The sequence below is a fragment of the Haliotis asinina genome, chromosome 15 (genome assembly GCF_037392515.1).
Source record: "Haliotis asinina isolate JCU_RB_2024 chromosome 15, JCU_Hal_asi_v2, whole genome shotgun sequence".
NCBI classification, from domain to species: domain Eukaryota; kingdom Metazoa; phylum Mollusca; class Gastropoda; order Lepetellida; family Haliotidae; genus Haliotis; species Haliotis asinina.
Window position 1 is genome coordinate 30,259,484 of NC_090294.1, and position 20,737 is coordinate 30,280,220.

Sequence of the window (20,737 nt, forward strand, 5' to 3'; positions counted from 1 at the left end):
GTTTCGCAAAGTACCACCCACAATGTGTGAAGACGTCACCAGAGGGAGCATGGTAAGACACCCATACCATAATGACCCTTTACAACAGAACAACTCCTTTCAATACTACTTGCACCTGCCTACTTGTTCCACTGACCAGTGCATAATACATCTATTTTTGGTTAGTATTATGTAAGTGGAAGTATCAGATTTAAGTATAAAAGAGTTTCATTGTTGTATTCTTATAAAAACAAATGATCTGTCTTACCTCAAAGAATCTGTTCTCAGTTCAGTTGCTCAGACAGAAGAACAGTAGTATGCCCTTGAGACAGAACTAATGCAGACTTAACACAGACTAACACAGACTTAACACAGAGTAATGCACCGGTGACTGACAGTACTATTACAAGGTGTATGCAGGATTTATGAAGGGCACCAACAGGACTATTTCAGGGTTAACTGAGGACCAATGAAACAGGAAACAGGACTTACAAAGCATTAATGCAGAGCATAGGCATGATTCTGACACTATTAAAGGAGGGTATACACACGATTTATTAAGTGGCATTACAGGGCATACAGATGATACAACCGTATTAATGCAGGGCATATAGAAGATACATGATTCATACATTGCTAACTGAGGGTTATCAGAGGCTACAAATGGGATTCCTACAGGATTCCTACAGAACGAATGCAGAATAACACCAAGTGCAGACACTACAGTCAACCAGGTAATAATAGACAATGAAGCTGAAGGCATAACTTCGAAATCAAAAGGTCAGCCATTTTCAGCAATCTAGTTACAAGAGAGCAGCCAGCCTATGGGAAGACAGCCTTGTTCTCAAAACTGTTGGTCTGCTGTCTGCCACTGTAATGTTCTCAACAAGCACTCTGTGACACAGCCAACAGTAACATGTGACCAACAATGAAATTAGGGGGACAAATTTTTGCTCTTCCACTGTGCCCATCAACTTACTTCCAAAGTTTTGCTTTAGGTCTTGGGTCAAAGCTTCATCAACGTTCAGGTGAAAATGTGAAAGCAATTAACAAGATTAATCAAGAAGGACTACTCCGACTTCTGTGACATGTAGAACAACCTTCTCACAATTAACAAGATTTGCGATCGTATCTGTCCCTTGCATAGTAATGTTCATGAGCACCTTTCATGTATTTTGACATAACTAAGTACATTCCTTATAGAAATTGGTTATTCTGTGAGTATTTGCAGGTGCACTGTTCACACTGTAGTGCTTTACCTGGGTGTAATGAGTATACATTTATACAAAACAAACGTTTCAAATGTCTCATAAAAAAAACATGAGATAGTCAATATTTTGCAGAATTCCTGAATACTGACAACCTAAGGATGACAAGCTGACTTGGAAATATTATTGAACATCTGTCTTGTTTGTCTCATTATGTAAATCATAATTTGTACTACCTAGACTACTCCCACAAGTAAACAGATATGTTTCTGCTCTACACATCTGGCAGTAGCAGGCATGAATACTTACGATCACAGAGAATTTCCAAGGAAGGCACAAAATAGTAATCACACACAATGGCCAGGGCCAGGAACATGTATACACAAATTATGATATGGACAGCTATGGCTCCTTGTTGGCGCTGTTGTTGTGTGAAGAATCCTTTGGGGAACTGTTCCACTGCTCGTGGTGTGCAGTTGGGCAGGGTCGTCAATAGGTGCCGTGACAACACTGAAACAAACAAGAAACTGTGAAATGATGAAGTCAAATATAGCTACACAAAATATTAAGAATTAACGTTGCAGCTAAATATTAATGTTTGCCATTCTAGTTTTGGCTTGCAGTATTCCAGCAACAGCCTGAACAGCAGCAGCCTGGAAACCAAGACAGAGAGAGAGAGAAAGAGAGAAAAGCAGAGAGACAAAGACAAAATAGGTCAGTCAGTCAGTTTAGTTGCACTCAACAATATTCCAACTTAATAGCCGCAGTTTGCAAATAATGAGTCCGGACCAGACAATCTTGTGATCAGCTTCATTAGCATTGATCTGCACAATTGGAATACAATGACATGTGAAAACCAAGTCAGCAAGCCTGACCACCCAATCCTGTTAGTCATCTTCTTGCGACGACCATGGGTTACTAGGGATCAATGCTAACTCAACTCCTCACGGGTCCATGAAATAAGTAAAAGACTCTATGAAAATACAATACAATACCACCTTTAAGAAAGTGGTCAAATGCTACATGTTTCATTACACTTTCTTGGTGAAGTACCCATCCAGTACACGTGGTTGAGTAACATCCACGTTTTCCACCCACACACAGAGTGAAACAACAAATCGTCGGCACAAAAAGCCAATGATCTAATCTATTTTTCCACCTAGGTTTACACAAGATGGAAGTCTTACAACTATTAGTCTAGACTAGACAACTTACCTTGTTATCTCTGTGACAAGTTTTGTGGGCAGAAGAAGCCAAGACAAATCTAACTACGGCCAGGTAAGGTCATCAAGTCATCCAAAAGGACAGACAACATAAAAATAGTCAAAAGTGGGTTTAAAACTTTAAACCAGAAATTAAATGAAAGAGGACATCACAGTGATCTGTCCTTGTTGATAATTAAAGTTGAACATGTGACAGAGTGGAATACAGGAGACACCATCAAATACATATCAGCAATCAACAGTGGACATTTACCTGGGTAAAATTCACATATATGTAAAAAGGAAGGAGATACAAGTTTCCTACTGCAAGTGAGTGAGTTTAGTTTTACGCCGCACTCACCAATATTACAGCTATATGGCGGCGGTCTGTAAATAATCGAGTCTGGACCTGACAATCCAGTGATCAACAACATGAGCATCAATCTGCGCAATTGGGAACCGATGACATGTGTCAACCAAGTCAGCGAGCCTGACCACCCGATCCCGTTACTCGCCTCTTACGACAAGCTGAGTCACCTTTTATGGCAAGCATGGGTTGCTGAAGGCCTATTCTACCCCGGCACCTTCACGGGTCTCCTACTGCAAGACACCACTTAGACATAATCCTAGTCCTACTGCAAGACATCACTTAGACATAATCCTAATCCTACTGCAAGACTTCACTTTGCATAATCCTACTCCTACTGCAAGACATCACTTTGCCATAATCCTACTGGAAGACTTCACTTTGCATAACCCTAATCCTACTGCAAGACACCACTTAGACATAATCCTAATCCTACTGCATGACATCACTTTGCCATAATCCTACTCCTACTGTAAGACATCACTTTGCCATAATCCTACTGCAAGACATCACTTTGCCATAATCCTACTCCAAGACATCACTTTGCCATAATCCTACTGCAAGACATCACTTAGCCATAATCCTACTCCTACTTCAAGACATCACTGTGCCATAATCCTACAGCAAGACTTCACTTAGCCATAACCCTACTGCAAGACATCACTTAGCCACAAACCTACTCCTACTTCAAGACATCACTTAGCCATAATCCTACTGCAAGACATCACTTTGCCGTAACCCTACTGCAAGACACCACTTGGCCATAACCCTACTGCAAGACATCACTTAGCCATAACCCTACTGCAAGACATCACTTAGCCATAAACCTACTCCTACTGCAAGACATCACTTAGCCATAATCCTACTTCAAGACATCACTTGGCCATAATCCTACAGCAAGACTTCACTTTGCCATAATCCTACTGCAAGACATCACTTAGCCATAATCCTACAGCAATACACCATTAGGCAATTTCTCCACTGAAGAAATATTGAACAGATTTAAAGTGCATGAATCTGATGCTGCTTCTCATTGAAATTCACGTTCTTTAATAATAAGTCTCAAGTTATCTTTATTATTAGGAATGTCTCATTTATAGATGTTCCAGACATATCCTCTGCCATTCCTCAAGTACATGCAAGATTAATGGAAGGCAATAAAAGTGAAGTAAAGCGAAAAGACAGATGCATTTTCTGGTTGTTAGGTACAAAATCATCAATTATTTTGGACATCTTGAATATTTTCTCTACATATTAGGAATTTCTTTGGAACTGAATCAATAACTGGAAGCATCCTCAGTAATTCAGATGAAGTGCACACACATGAAGCCAGGGATGAGTTGCAACCAGTCACACTAGGACTTCACCTAATCACAAGATGCAGCAGCATCAGATGGCTGTGGGTACCAGGAATCTTGGGAACATTCACAGCAACTCTCTTCCACCCATGATCTCTAAGAATTTGCCTTCAGCAACCCATGCTTGTCGTAAGAGGTGACTTAACAGGATTGGGTGGTCAGGCTCGCTGACTTGGTTGACACATGTCATTGAATCCCTATGAATAGATTTATGCTCATGATGTCAATCACTGGATTGGATTGTCTGGTCCAGACCTGATTATTTACAGAACACCTTCAATGGCCACTGCTAAGTTGGGTGATAAACAACAACCACAGGTTAAGAACAGATGCTTAAAACATGATCCCTCACACTCTCTCAAACCAAACAACCAAGCAATATATTGATGGCTGGGTTTTAAGCCTTTAACACTAACACTGATAATGTATTGCTAATGCTTTCTACCCTTTTTCCATGTTAATGTTTTGTGTTCTTATCACAAGAATATTATGGCATAAACAATAAATAACAGCAAATATTTTTATGCAGGTGGCCACTCTCAACACTTACTTCCCTACAGACAGGATAGAAAGTTTGACAAACATTTATACAATGCAAGATACACATACATGTACTTCAAAGTTTGAGCACTCTCATAATATTATAAACATCATTCATGTGATTGTTATGACTCAATTGGTAGTTAAAACACTGTCTAAAAGAAGATAGTACGTATATAAACATTTGTACACCAGCAATATTTTTAACAGTGTTGATTTTCAAAGCCATTGGTTGAGACACCACATTGTTTAAAATTGAATGCTAATTGATATCTGTTTCACATGTTCTTGAATGAATTCATGAACTGGATATCTAATTGATGTACTCGCACATAAAACTCTTGAACTTCATCGCAGGAACTCAAATTTTTGGATGTAAGGGGAATATTTTCACTTACTCTGTATTTGATAATTTCCTCATCCAATTTAAGCACTTTATATAGAGATTCAAGGTTTCAGATTCGGAGTTATGTTTAATGTAATTTAAAGAGGGAAGTTCAAATCAGATATATTACTGAAGGGATGAGAAGTAAGAATATACTTCAAAATGTTGTGTTCATCAAAATATACAAGTTGACATCCTTATTTTGCTAAAAGAAATATATTATTGAATAGACTATTAATTATAGTAGAAGTCCCATGAGAAAGTTTACTACCAAATGGATGATATATTACACTCTACCTGATGAGAATTTAGTTCCATATGTTGGTTGAGTTTATCAAACAGTTCACTACCGTCTTAATTGTCTTGTCAAAATTTATGTGAATGTCTGTGAGAAAGGTGCATATTTTATTTAATGGCATAAAATTCAGTATTTCCTGTCACTAAAACAATTCAAAAACAGAGGCAACTCTTTGCAGCTTGACCTTCAGCGTCTACTGTAATTGTATCTTTCATCTGAAGAGTTCCGAATAAATGCTTAGATCCTGACTGTAGTGCCCAGTCAGCTGTAACAGGATACATAGAAAAAAATTATCAATTACTACAAAACAATGTAATGTAACCTGTAAGCAGCTATTTCTATCTAAAATGAGTACATACTCTACACAGTGAATCCTGTCTAACCCCACACATCCACAAGACCGAAATGAAATGCTGGTTTAGACAGGGTACCGGATTAGACAGTGATGATCATTTTCCAACATGGCCGCCATTTACAGTCAGTCTATTCATCTCAATAATGACTTTGATCTTTTGTAATTGAGCGGCAAATTAAAACAATTTTGATGACAGACAATTACTCCTTTTTCAGTTTCAAAGTCACTGATACGCTGATTTGTTTTATAAGTGTTAATGCCAAATGTGCCTGCTTAGCTGGTCTAGCCATCATGACACACAAAGTGACTGACAAGTCAATAAAAACCAATGCCCATTTTTTTAGTGACATGTCACTCACTTGAATGATAGCAATCCCCAAGTGTTTATAAACCATAACTGTGAGAATCTTAATAACATTTCATTCTATCACTACTAAGTCCTCCTGATTATCTAGTGTGCCAAGACTATATTGGATTACGGGGTCTTCATTGGTCTGTCCATACCCATATTGGTTTAGACAGTGTTAATTACAGCTGACACTGCTTGTTGGGACTGGAAACTTGTGCCGAAATGTTGAATAGACAGGGGTTGGATTAGACAAAGTCTTGAAGACCATAATATTGTTGTAAAACTGGTGGGACCATAATTTTATGTCGGTTTTGACAATGAGCCAGATTAAACAGGATCATACAAAACCAGAGTGTGTGGGCACCAGATCTGATGCAGGCTGTGTTGCTTACAAGATCAAGTAAACATGTGCCAAAGTCATATCAGTGTTATGGTAACATGTCTTGTTTGTTATCTCTGTGACCCATGAAGATGGGGGTTAGAATTGGAATCATGGCTGAGAACTTCAGAAATGGCCTTCATATGTTGTGAGATGTTACAGAAGTGTCATACATTTGTGAACCCATATGCAACTCCATTTCTCCTGCTATGAGTGGTTAATTTTTATTCATCACATTTGGCAATATTCCAGAAATATCACAACAGTGGACATCAAAAATGGGCTTCACATATTGACCCATGTGGAAAATCAAGACCCCATGGGAGTCAAGTAAACACAATGTTGAGTACAGCTCCCTCAAACAGCCAAGTAAACAAAATGTTGAGTACAGCTCCCTCTAACCCCATGGGAGTCATGTAAACAAAATGTTGAGTACAGCTCCCTCAAACCTCATGGGAGTCAAGTAAACAAACTGTTGAATACAGCTCCCTCCAACCCCATGGGAGTCAAGTAAACAAAATGTTGAGTACAGCTCCCTCCAAACGCATGGACGTTAGGTAAACAAAATGGGGAATGCATCTCCATCCAACCCCATTGGTGTCAAGTAAATAAATGAGGAGTACATCTCCCTCAAACTGCCATGGGTGTCAAGACAACAAAATCCCAAAACAGTAGATTAGAATCCATTCTCAAACAGTGATATCGATATTCTAATCCGTACAGCCCTTGACAGCTCCGTGTACGCGAGACTGGAATGTTAGTATTTCCTCAAACAACAACCTTAACACTGATTCTAAAACTGTACATGTAATGTTTCTCACACTGAAATGTGGAAAATGTGAGTCGAGTCATTCACAACCTTCGCCTGTCTCTCGACCTGTAATAGTATACACATGAGCGATTTCAATCACTATACAATCGGCCAGAAAGAGGGCAACACCGCAGCTTTATAAACGGTACAGCTCTTGTGCCACGTAAGACTCCCATGGGATCCTGACAATCAATAAGTTCTGCAGCAACCTGCAATACGACAAACTGTTGGTTCCTACCTTGGGTCTGCCAAACACTGTCAGGGTCCGGGGGATTCCCCTCGGTCCATTCCGAGCTTTCCTCCGAGAGCTGGGGGGATCCCGACAGCCAAAACATTCGCCATGCTGTCAGAGTAACCAGCCCTACAGAAAATATCAACACACGAATGTGTACCGGAGATCGTCGGATCCGCATGCCTCATTCCTCTAATGTGAATCGTTTATCTGTGAGTGTTGCCAATCACATCTCCTTATCTTCCGCCGTCGGGCCTGCGACTCAACATTTCCAACAGTGAAACGAGCCCATGTGGGACGAAGATCAGACGACCACATTTTCCAAAGGGGAGGGAGGTTGGAATCGCCAACAGCATGTAAGCGTTGGCATTAAAAATTTAGGAGAGGCGCGGTAATCGATCGATATTTGCGTAAACGCAAAACATTTACCCTCGGTGCAAGAGACTGGTACAAAAGCAGTCGCTTTTTGCTGTACAACTCATGTGGTTATTCGTCTTACCTAGCAGAATTAGTAGACCGTTCCATTCAAGTCTTCTCGACTTTCACTGCTAAACGTATATCGACAATGTCAAATACTGTTAGATTGTAGGTTAAGCAGCTAGCTAGGTAATACTATTGGTTCCACGTGTAACGCTGATTTCAGGTAAAGATAAACTCACATTTCTACAAATAATCAGGCATCTTTTCGGAAATCTGACAAACATGTTGTTAAAGACCACTTATTCGTTTTACAGTAACACGAGTTACTCTAATTGCCAAACCTGCTCAAATTGGAAAATGTATCTTTCCACAGTACATCGTGTCGCAGTACCACGTCTGGCAACCATGTTTATTGTCAGTTCGGACAACAACTCGCTTGCCTGGTTAGACTAAATTTAAGCTGCTGTACAAGCATGAACGTTGTTGTTGGTATACAGATATCTTTATAGCGCTGGGTCCGATTTAATTGCTTGAAACGAGTCGTACCGATTCACCCCACCGAAGCATGTATTGTAATCATAGCGACCAGGCATACATATCTATCATCCCCGTTTTCAAGGCAACTGCTGTTCGTGTTCACTGTTAGCTTACCACTGTACAAACACTGTACACACGCGTTCTTTGTTGTAAACACTAACAGCCAGCTAGGTTGTATTATTAAAAACCTGGGTTACTTATGTGCATTGTGAAGACAACATTTGTTTTCGCTAATTAGTTGTTTAAAATTTAATCAATTCCTCAGAATCGAATACTTGCGAGTCAGAGGTCGTTTGCAGTTACTTTATCATAATGCACGTGATCGCGCGCGCAGACAACCCCGGGTACATCGCACGAGCTTTTCATACAGGTGTGCTGGGGTAGAAATCTGTCGTCTTCTCAACACTGGAACCTTTTCACCACTTGCCGAACTTGCTCTCTTTGAGCTAGGTTATACTTTTTATTCAGGAAAGTCCAGTAATGAAGAGTAAGTTTAGTTGTACGCCACACCCAGCAATATTCCAGCTTTAGACAGCGGTCTGCAAATATAATCGAGTTTGGACAATAAAATTTCAATGATCAACAGCATCAGACTCAATCTACACAAATGCGATACGATGACATGTGTCAACCAAGTCGGCGAATCTGACCACCCGATCCTGACTGGGCGCTTCTTACAACAAGCATGAGTTACTGAAGATCAATTCTAACCCGGATCTTCGCGGGCTAAAAACATCGAGGAGACATTGAATCAGAAGCACGATTTTGAGCGATCTGATAAATACGGAGGTCCTTGTGACGACTTCGTTCATAGGCGTTCATGAGCGACGACAACGGCTGTATAACCTTCTCACCGGCGTATTTGTTGTCAAGGACAGTCATGAATGCAGTGTACCGTAACACAGTGCAGGTAGTTATTGATTTAAGATGTTGATTACAGTAACGTGGGCTTTGTCGCGTTCACTACCTACAGAACATATCTTCCTCTGTCCAGGTGTAAATTATCTTTGAGTTTCTTGAAACTTTCATTAACAGAGTATAGTCATAACACAGCGGAATGTCCATATTAACACATTAGAGTAAAATACCATAAAGGATCTGACAGTATCATGTTGAGGTGGACTGCAAAGTAACATAGAGTTATGTCCCTTAGATACCCGAGCAAAATCGCGTGACACAAGTATGACTCGCCCCCAAATGAAAACTGACCTACCTGCATTAGCGTTAAATGTAAACAGCTTCTTCCTTGTTAATCTCTTGTTTACATTCAGTGTGAAATCAGGCATACTCGAATCCCGACTGGTATGTCCACGTGCTTATAAAACTACATTACTGCTGTCATACGCAGCTGTGCGGGGACTTTTTGCAGATAAATGAGTTTTATAAGGCCACATTTACAAACATTTCTGTTTCTCATACCACCCCACCGCAAAATTCAAACCTACCCTAATATTTTATATATTTTTGCACACCAGAGCAAATGCAATTGTGACTCTCTAATGAAACGTGCATGGATATTTCCTGCCTTTAAATTTTGATTTTCTGTTGGAGAAAGGGTGTACATTTCTACCGAAATCAAGGGTTTTGGACATAAAATAAAATGGTATATCAAAATAAAATCCACCCGCCCGACCCATATTTTTTGAGGTGACGAGAAACAAGAACATTTTGTTATGTGGCCTACGATTCTGAAAGTGCATAATATTATATATACAAGGAAGTATGGCAGTATTTGAGTGAATCTGATTTGGAGTGTAAGGTAACAATGAATCCACTGAAATTAAAGCTGTTTTTTTTATATCTGTGTTTTGTTAATCTGATTTTTGAGTGATGGATCAAATGTTATTCAAACGTCCAGCTGAAGTTTAATTGGTCTTCTCACAGTCCCCGAACCACATTATTTTGCCTACTGCAAGGTCTTCTCCCCAGTGCTAAGTCCTTAAATGAAGCGAGTCTAATTTTCGTCCGGTTCTGATGTCTGGTCTCCCTGGGGCTCCTTTTCAATTAAAACAGTTTGTTTGTTACTATCAAAATCATTTATATTCACCTTGGGTTTGTTTGTTACTGTCAAAATTTATCATATTCAACAGGGGTTCCTTTTCAATTAAATGAGTTTGTTTGTTGCTGTCAAAAATTATTATAATGAGGCATTAGTCTAAAAATTGATGTATTTGGTATTGCGGTGTGTTCTCATACGTCGCCCATATCACGGTGTTACTTGCTTCAAAAGATCTGAATACCTGTGTAAATGAATTTGATTCTTCTTGACACGAAAGCAGTGTTAAAGAACCAATGTCAAGATGATCCAGACTATCAATCGTTAATACCCATGTCTGTGACAGAATGTGTTAGTTTTATATGAAGTGATGTAACAATTTTGATACATGTTTATACGTTTGTGTGTTTATAAAGTCATAATGCCTTCAGGGTGTCAGAAGGATAGTGCCCATATTAGTGCTCCTGCCTGGGCTAGAAAATTCGATCCCCAACTGCTTCATACGACATGGTATAAAGGGTCATACTTGTTATTACCCAGCCTGGCGCTCGGCGATAGGGAAGAACACAACGCATGATCACACAGTCGGTTCTGACAGCTAGATAATCACACAATCGATGTTAGCACATAGATGATAACGATCGTCTCTGACAGTTGATTCGGCGCTGACAGTGTGTGCTGACAGACAGATGATCACACAGTAGGTGCTGATAGACAGATGATAACATTCGGGTCTGACGGATGGATGATCACACAATCGGTGCTGACACACAGATGATAAGAATCAGTGTTGGCACAGAGATGATAACGATCGACACTGTTTGACAGCTGACAACAAGATCGGTACTGACACATAGATGATCACACGATCGGTGCTGAGAGACATATGATTACACGATCGGTTCTGACACACATATGATCACACGCTCGGCGCAGACAGCAGATGGTCACACGATCGGTAATGGCACACAGATGATCACACGATCGGTACTGACACAGATGATCACACGATCAGTGCTGGTAGACATATGATCACACAATCGGTGCTGACAAACATGATAACACGATCAGTTCTGACACACAGATGATCACACGATCGGTGCTGACCGACATATGACAACACGATCAGAGCTGACACACAAACAATCATACAGTTCAGACTCTTCCTTGAACTTTTTGCCGTGTTGTTTCCTGCAACGAAAACATATCAGCGCAAGGACACATATACTGTGTGTCATAAACATCAAGACCTGCTCTCCATGTCCAAGAGACCACTGTTTTCAGAATCTTCAGAACCTTTTAGCTAAACACTAGACTCAGGAACTCGTGTTAGCAATTGTTATGAGAATCAGTGGCTTCATTACGAATATTTATGAGGTAAATCAATATCCATGGCAACTTAAAATTACCTTCTTTGACAGAAGTGGGAAAATATTACCTGAGAGCATCTGATTGTCTGCTGACCAATCGATCAGGGTCGGCTGATTTCACCTCCTAATGTGCATGCAACATGTTATTTTTAGCTAGGCGGTGGGGTAGCCTCATGGATAAGACGTTCGCTCGTCACGCTGAAGACCAGGGTTTGACTCCACACATGGGTGCAATGATTGTGAGAAGCCCGTTTCTAGTGTCCTCCGCTGTGATTTTGCCGGAATGTTGCTAAAAGCGACGTAAAACTAAACTCACTGTTAAAATAGCCTTATGATATGTTGAGAAGTATAGAGCAAGGTAGAATATACGCAGCTATATGTAATAGCAAGCAATGAGACCTCTAGCAAAGGGATGTATATGAAAAACAACACACACAAACTGAAGTACCGCAGCAATCCACATTTTTCACAGGATCAAAATGTTACTATTGAAGACAGCAAAGAAACATATCCAAATTAAACTTACTATCTGCATAAATTGACCCTCTGACAATAATTACATGTCAAGTCTAAATTCACAAAGTGTATTTATTCGGAGAGGCAAACATGGCAAAAAATACTGACTTATGTTGTAAAGCTGATAACTATGATCGCTAACGTTAACATTGTGCGGTCAGTTTGAGGATTCTGACATACAATCCTCAAGAAGTCACACAGTGACCAATAACCGATCACAATGTATATACATGTAGCTGGTGAAAACTCACCCAAGTGCAATAACATCTCTGACCCTCCTTATCGCTATCAGATGTTTGATGCTTTTCATTCTTGAAGGAAGGCTTGTCCGAGTACATCAAGATTTTGAACCGGAAAATCTTTCAGACGTATTCTCCGACATGTAAGCATGCTTAAATGGATTGATACCTGGACACCTGGTGGACCACGGTCGAGTTTGTACCAAAGGCACGAGCAGGAAGTAGACAAGGACTGAAACATAAGAAGACTGGCCTTATGCTCAGGGGGATGGTCATGGAAATGTGGTACAACAACCCTGTCAATGATGTCAGCTATGTTCCGTTGACCATTAAGTCAAACGATACTTGCTTACAGATCAATCTTGCGAACACGCGGAAATATTCATCGTCTTTGCTTTTGGGAACATTTACAACCATCTAAAAATCATGTTTAAAACCGAGAAATTTGTGATCCATCCTGGACATGTGGTAAACCATGCGAAAATGTTCACCATTATTTCTTGGAGTGTTCATTTTCAGATTGTTTGTGATTTACGCTGACTGATTAATTAATTTAATGTTGTGTATCGCCACTATTCCAACGATATGCTAGCTGGCTGTAAATAATAGAGTCTGGACCAGACAATCCAGTCATCACCAGCACGAGCATCAATCTGTCAACTACGTCAGAGAGGACTTCGCGATCCCCTCAGTCGCATCTCGTGACAAGCATGGCTTACTGAAGACCAGTTCTAATCCGGGTTTTCATGGGTGTATTGTATACTAAGGCGAGTCATTACATGGAAAGGGGGCGGTGAGGTAGCTTAGTGGTTAAAGCCGCCGCTCCCCAAGCCGAAGACCCGGGTTCCATTCACCAAATGGGTACAATGTGTGAAGCCTATTTCCGGTGTCTGCTGCCGTGATATTGCTGGAATATTGTTAGAAGCGGCGTAGAACTGAATTCACTCACTCACTCACTCACTCAGCACTTTGAGACGGTTTCACCTCTGACACTGCCTCGTTGAGCATTGATAGCGCTGACGTTTTACTTCCTGTCTGTCAGCTTCTTCTGGTGAAGTAACTGGTTAACAGAACCAGTTTTGGTTCTTCTTCTCTGCAATGTCTCTTGGCGACAGAGCTGCTTTTTCTTTTTCCTATTAAATGTGGCCGACTAATTCAGAGTCACACTACTCTTGTTACCTCGCTTAAACCCAAGTTGCTGTACAAAACATTGGTTGCTGTGTAATGATCGTGTGGCGCTGAGCGGAGTCAGATGGATCTACTGCCAGCATTCGTATATCAGATTCCATACTCCCAGATCAGTTCAACATAGAACTTCAGTACGGTCAACTTCTTCATCCTATCCCTACCCCTAACCAGTACCATGCCCGCACACACACAGTCGATCTACATATTAGCAGGGTGGGCACTGTATCATATCATAAGGGTCCGTGTACCAGTTTGACTGATTCTGTCCATATTCGTATTCTGAGAACGTAACAATGCTGGCAATCATCAGTCAGTTAATGATTCATTCCAAGGTGCATCTTATGGGTAACGTTGTTTAAGAGAACTGGTTAAACGTGATCACTTCCTCTTATGTTTGATTTTGTTGGTCAGATACTCATTGTGGCATGCCAGTAGGTATGATGTTTATTAAGATGGTCTTTTCAATGTTGTTACACAGACACCTGCTTATATGGTCAGTATACAAACTACGTGTTAATTAGGTGTTTCCTGATTTCCTACTTCTGTCTTCAATGTTTGGAGTAGCTCATCAATAAATGATATATTATCAAAGCATCCTTCCCCACCTGCATATACGGGGTTAAGAAGGTCGTCTTAATTTACTTTTGTGAATTATTTGGTATTACATATTCAACATTATGTTACTAACGTTAATTTTTGTTGTTGTTGTTGTTGTCATAGGACATTTAGCCCAGGCGTGTTTTGTCTGAAGGCTTTATGTCCGTGTGGGCCTATAACAGTTTTAAACCCTTTGTCTTGTTCCTACAAGAATCCCACGGACGGATGTCCAGCCACGATGGCGACTGTTAATACGTGTATGACGTTCAATGGTACTCATGACACATCAAACCTATTTAGCGCATGCTAATCTAATGCGCAGTATTTATACATTCGGTGTCATGAAAATACTCTGTTATTGTTGCACACAGTAATCAAGCCGCGAGCGTTACCTCCGGTTGCAGAAAAAATGTTCCTGTTTTGATTAGCGTCGTTGAATAAAGGGTGGCGGAGGACGTGGTGGTTTCCGCACCCACGGAGAAATCACGCCCATGGTGTGGGCAATTATCTGATTGGCGGTACTTCTAAGACCACGTTAGTGTCGCTGTGGAATCACTACCATGATTAATCAGCTGCTTAATTATCCAGTGTTTTATAGTAACTGTGTATGCTCTTTCGGTTCGGTTGATTGGATGGTTTGTTGTTTAACGCCGCAGCCATATGGCGGCGGTCTGGACCAGACAATCCAGTGATCCACAGCATGAGCCACGATCTACCCAATGGCAATGACATGTGTCACCAAAAGGCCCGTCATCATGACCCGTTATCATGGGTCGCTGAAGACCAATTCTAATCCATAACTTCATGGGTTTTTCGGTTAGGTGCTTAACACGTGATGTTTCATGTCGAAGTCTTTGCAACTCATATCCGCTTGACATTTTGTCGAAGAATTCTTCGTACCGGTGCACAGATGGTTAATAGGTCTAAAGAACCGCAACTCGTTGTACAAGTTGCCCTGGGCACGAGAGACACCTGATTCTGGGTTCGAAGTTTAGTCCAACTCGATTGTTATATTGAGTTTGTCGTTTCACCTAAATGGTAAACGTCTAATGCACTATCTACTAAAGTACTATGGGGAATCCTCCCAAATGAACCGGACATGCTGTAGTGTAACTATAATATTATTATAAGAGGCGGTAGTCCACTTAACAGTCAGTAAGGCGTTGTCCAAGGACGTTAAGAACGCAGGTGGAAAACACACCCTCAGTGTCTGTCACCTTATCGCCAACAATCAGAGTGAGCTGCTTAGTCCACACAGTCACTGCAACTTGTACAAAAGTGGAAGTCGGACAACTGGTACTCTAGACCACAGATTTTGTGCACATATCTGGTAACTCAGTGTGTAAATTTCTTGTTTGCTTACAACCATCAGATATACTCCTTTTGCCCGGCGGTTGCTTGGTACGATCATATGTTCGGGTCATGACTTTTACTGGTGTATACTATGATAATGACTATTGTTTTCGCCTGTCATTCTCTCAGTGATTTAATTCCCCTAAATGCGATCCAGAAGCGTCAATGATGAGATTCTTCAGATCCTAGTGGGTTGTTTTCAGTTGTCGAGGGCCTCGCTCTGATTTAATAACTATTATCTCTCTGGAAAGGAACGATCTCATTGACACATGACCATGATCATGGTCAGTCAGTAAATACCATTAATTCTGTAGCGTTGCCACCACTCCGGACCCTACTCCATTACGATGTCACGGAGCAGACGACACTGAACTTTGGCTGATCCGGGCACTCAAGTGATCATTATCCATCTTCTCCCCGTTTAACCAAAAGCTATTTGACGGGAGATGGACTTGCGGTACAGAAAATAGATGGCAATTCGTTTAGCGTGACGCATCGGCTGTTGCTAAGGGGCAACCTTGATTGTTGGCATTATGTAATGAGGGCGTTTGCCACACCTGCCAATATGGTGATTAACGGGAACAACGTGACCTGAGAATTAGCAGTTCTCGACAAAGGCATCAGTATCTTGTCACAATTTAGTATTTACGCATCAAGAGCACAATCCATTCGAGGACAATAATGCTGTTAGTACCGTAAATGTTGCAGTTCGATGTGATTTTATGACTGTGAGGAAAGAGGCAGATTATTCCGGACATGCCACGCTTTCCCACCAAGTGTATACAGGATGTATTCCACATGGCAAAATGGCAGAGTGCCTTAAATAAGAAATCGGCTGAAGGAAGATGGGCTCGCAGTAGGTTATGCATCATGTTATGGCCAAACGTTATGCCAAGCATGCATACTTTTCACACTGCTATAATATGAAATATTTGAATGAATACCCAGAGTCGTTTGAGCAAACATTTAAGTAACGTCGGGTGTCTTTTCCGGATGGTTACTTGATGGGCTACTGTGAACGGAAATCCAGTACTTGACTGGTTACTGAGTATGGATACCCAGTATTTATTGGCTACTGGGAACGGATACCAAGTACTCGTACTCGACCTACCACTGACTTTCGATAGCGAGTACTTGACCAGTTACTGATTACTGATACCGAGTACGCGACTGGATAGTGAATACGGATACTGAGTACGAGCTTGGCTTCTGAGTCCGGATACCGAGTTCCTGACAGTCTGCTTAAAAAGAAAACAAAGTACTTGACTGGCTACCGAGTTCAGATACAGTGTACTTGATTGGCTACCGAGTACGGATATCTAGTACTTGATTGGCTAACGAACTGCGGATAGCGAGTACTTGATTAGCTACCGAGTGCGGATAGCGAGTACTTGATTGGCTACTGAGTTGCGGATACTGAATATTTGACTGGCTACTGACTGCGGATACCGAGTACGTGATTGGCTACCGAATGCAGATACCGAATGCGTGATTGCTTTACCGAGGTGCGCATACCGAGTATTTGATTGACTACTGAGTGCGGATACAGAGTATTTGATTAGAATGTCCCATGAGTAACTTGCTTAGGTTACCATTTTATCTAAGGAGTGTTGAGCCAGTCGTCATAAATATAATAAAGTCTCTTTATAGATCTTTCTTTTTTTAATGAGACGTGCACTTGCACTTGCCTATTATGAACAGTTTCACACTTGCCTTAAAATCGACATCTTGGACAATATCGTTTCGAAATGCACGGTTTGGCACATCCTGAGTTCAGGCAAGTAGGAAATATGCCGGTATGACAGTCTTTTCACATGTATCCTGAACATGAAAGAACTCACACTGAAGCGAATGTGAATTTCGGTGATAACATTACGCCACGTGTTACGTTACAACCCACGTACGGTGTATTTTGCAATCTGGCTGTCCGTGCAGGTGTTAAACTGGCTTCAAGGCTACACCACCTGTCCCGCTCTTGCGTTGGCTGTGACATGACGGACAGATAACATCTCAACGATTTTGTATGGGACGCTATTGGTTTTTATTTTAGTCGATCGTAGTCAAATGCTTTCAACATTGTATGGAATAGTAACGTGATGCCGATCGTCCGTTTATCTAGATGACCATTACCTGTGGGATCACTCCCGTTATGTATCAACTCGAGAGAGATCTTTGGAAGGAGATGGCAACCTTCGCGCTGATTTACGCTAGATTTCAGGTGTGGGAACGTCTGAGTCTTCATGTCGGAGGATGAAGGGCTCATGATGAAGTAGTTCCTGCTGAAGGTCTAATCCCTTTTGTGCTTATTGTCAAAATAACGCGACATTAATCTGCACAGATAGATTAAAAAGTAAGTGCTAGAGTTACGGTACTGTGTGCGAAACTCCAGTAGGGTCAGTTAATACCTGAGTCGTTAACTGTCATGGCAACCATAAACGTAGTTGGTAAGTTGCTGTTACTGGAATTGACATGGTTAATAACTGCCACGGGATGGTGTCTCTGGATGTCACGGTTCAGCCAACTCTATAGACGAACAGTAATAGTACTAACTGTTAGAGCTTTAGCTTTTCTTATACTGACCATTGTGTTACATGTACTGTACTTACAAACAGATCGTAAGATGTGTAATGATAAAACATTTTACAGAACACTGCAAGTTATGCCACAACCGCTGTTTCAACATTATTCAAACAAATAGTTACATATTTTATGTTTGATTAGGTACATATTCATATACCACATTTATCCAGATACTAGTATCTGCTCAAATGTGGTTTATTTCTTCCACGACTAGTGGATCCACATGCTTGCCATTAATCGTTTTCAACTCCCTGGAGAGAATACAACCCAACCTGTACTGTTAAACGCCTACACAGACTACTTTGTCGTCAGATGAGCAACAATGGCTTTTGTTCTGAAACCCCTACAAGACCTCTGCTGGCTTCATTTGGAACATGCTAGGCGTTGGTTCAGCCATACTGATACCATGTGTTCTGAAGGAGTCAGCGTGGCGCCATGGATGCATTAATCTTCCCCGGTACTAACATACTCACTGGGGTTCACGAAGATTGACGAGGACCAAACAGGATATCAACTGATATTTTTTGTAATTTTTTCAACGTATTTCTATGATTAATATGTTCTGAGAGGGAGTATTCGAAATACTTCGTTCTCTATTCTTAAAGGCACATTGCCATACATTTTTGGCAATATGTTGTTCTGTGATAAATATACTTGAGCATGTGCACTCACTTTAGCTTCCTTTTGATACACATACACAACGACATGCGACTGGTTCCAATCACCCGCTTTATTCTGACGTAATGCACAAGCCTCATGTTACCTTCACCAAGTCGCATCACGTGACCTCAGATGCTATAAGTCATACAACTATATTTCAGAACACTACAGAGGCGAACAGTCTCCAAACAGATAACGCGTGACATGTATGGAGTGAAAACGATAGTTCCGTACATATACATCGAAAACTGTCCCTCGCAGTGATGTCGGTGTTTTTCAAACTGGCTTCATTCACATGTTTCGTTGTCGGATATCGTAAAGAGGATTCCAAAGGACATAACTCCGTAGGATTCACTTGAAATAAAGTTCGGTTGAAAGAGGGCACCAGAGTCGCTTTAATGCAATGTTTTTAATTTCATATGGTAATCTTAATGAGTATTTTTTTCTAAATACATTATATGGTGGCTTCGCTGGGAACTGATAGTTAGTCTTAATGAGAGAAATGCAATATTGATTATAGGAAAGTGTGCCTTTAATTATGCTGAAGCAAGTCAGTTTCCCAGGTCTGTTCAGTCACTGACGGGACACGCGTTATACAGCCTGTGGGATCATTTACTTTATTGTTGTATATCGCTCCACGCAGTAACAGTATATGGCAACAGTCTGACTACCCAATGACTGACACCATGAGCATCGATAGATGCAAATGAGATAAAACTGGCTCCTGGCTCTTTGATCACGAAGCCAAACGTCTTACTAGGAAATGAAAGTACTCAACCTGTTAGATAAAGTGACCTAAACGTATTGTCAGTCTTTGGTTGGGTAGTCAGTCTGGCAACGTGGTGTAGATAGGACTTGGTCTGGTTGTCATAGTAACTTCTTGGTATTGATAGTAGTAAGTGGTTGGCCCCACTGACCTCTGGGTTTCATATTACGTGGCCGGGTGGTCTCGGTGTCATCCTTTTCAGTTGCTAGCCTTCTGGGGAGGTGGTGTAGCCTAGTGGTTTCGTTCGTCACTTTGAAGACCTTGTTAGATTCTCCACATGGACACAATGTGTAAAACCCATGTCTGGTTTCCCTTGTCATATTGCTGAGATTGTTGATAAAAGCGGAGTAAAACTAAACTTACTCACTGTTAGCCAGCTTACCCGTTTTACCCCGACTGATTGCAAGTCTGGGATATTCCGTGCGCCAGTCTCATATTGTACATCGCCAGTTTTAATCCTTTCAACGCTGAATGTATTAACTGACATGTTGACGGCTGTTTCGTATGTCCCGTATCTACAGCCACTCTATCGCAGGACGTGTAAGCGGACATGTCGATAACAGTTTGTTTGAAATGTACGAGAGCAACGTTCAGTGAGACATGGCAACATATGATACAATCAACGGACCAGTTACACTGGTCAGATGTTCAGCCATCCGGGGTTGAGAAGCCAGATGACCATATCCCCTCCCCGGTTGTGTATAAGGGCCCATGTCCTCCCCTGAAACATTCCAAACACAATACCTGGGACTGGACACATATATTATTCTGTGGGTATATCCTCTCTCACAATAGCGAAGAAGTAGTTCTCGCAATCATTCAAGTAGAAAGGACACCTTTCACCGCAGCTTCCAGTCACCGTTTTGAAAAACTGACATAACATGCACGGTAATCTTTGCTTCTGCAACGACACAGAAAATTTCAGTCTTCTTTGTTTACATCACAAACAAAATGTAATTGTGTCACAATGTTATAATGATATAATGGGGGGATTATATAGATTACTACGATAATGTGAAATCCCTTGCGTCTCCCTCATGATCCATTGCCAG

General features: G+C 41.1%; 1 protein-coding gene across 2 annotated transcripts in view; it reads right to left on the reverse strand.

Annotated features, from left to right (window-relative positions):
- Positions 1-7,769, reverse strand: part of LOC137265871 (probable sodium/potassium/calcium exchanger CG1090) — a 62,587-nt gene extending 54,818 nt beyond the window's left edge. For both annotated transcript variants that reach the window (XM_067801333.1, XM_067801334.1), the window contains exons 1-2: positions 7,470-7,769; positions 1,497-1,697 (exon numbers count right to left, since the gene is read on the reverse strand). In XM_067801333.1, coding sequence (XP_067657434.1) covers positions 1,497-1,697; positions 7,470-7,644 — 376 coding nt within the window. In that variant the 5' untranslated portion in view covers positions 7,645-7,769. The remainder of the gene's footprint in view (positions 1-1,496; positions 1,698-7,469) is intronic.
- Between the last annotated feature and the right edge of the window lie 12,968 nt (positions 7,770-20,737).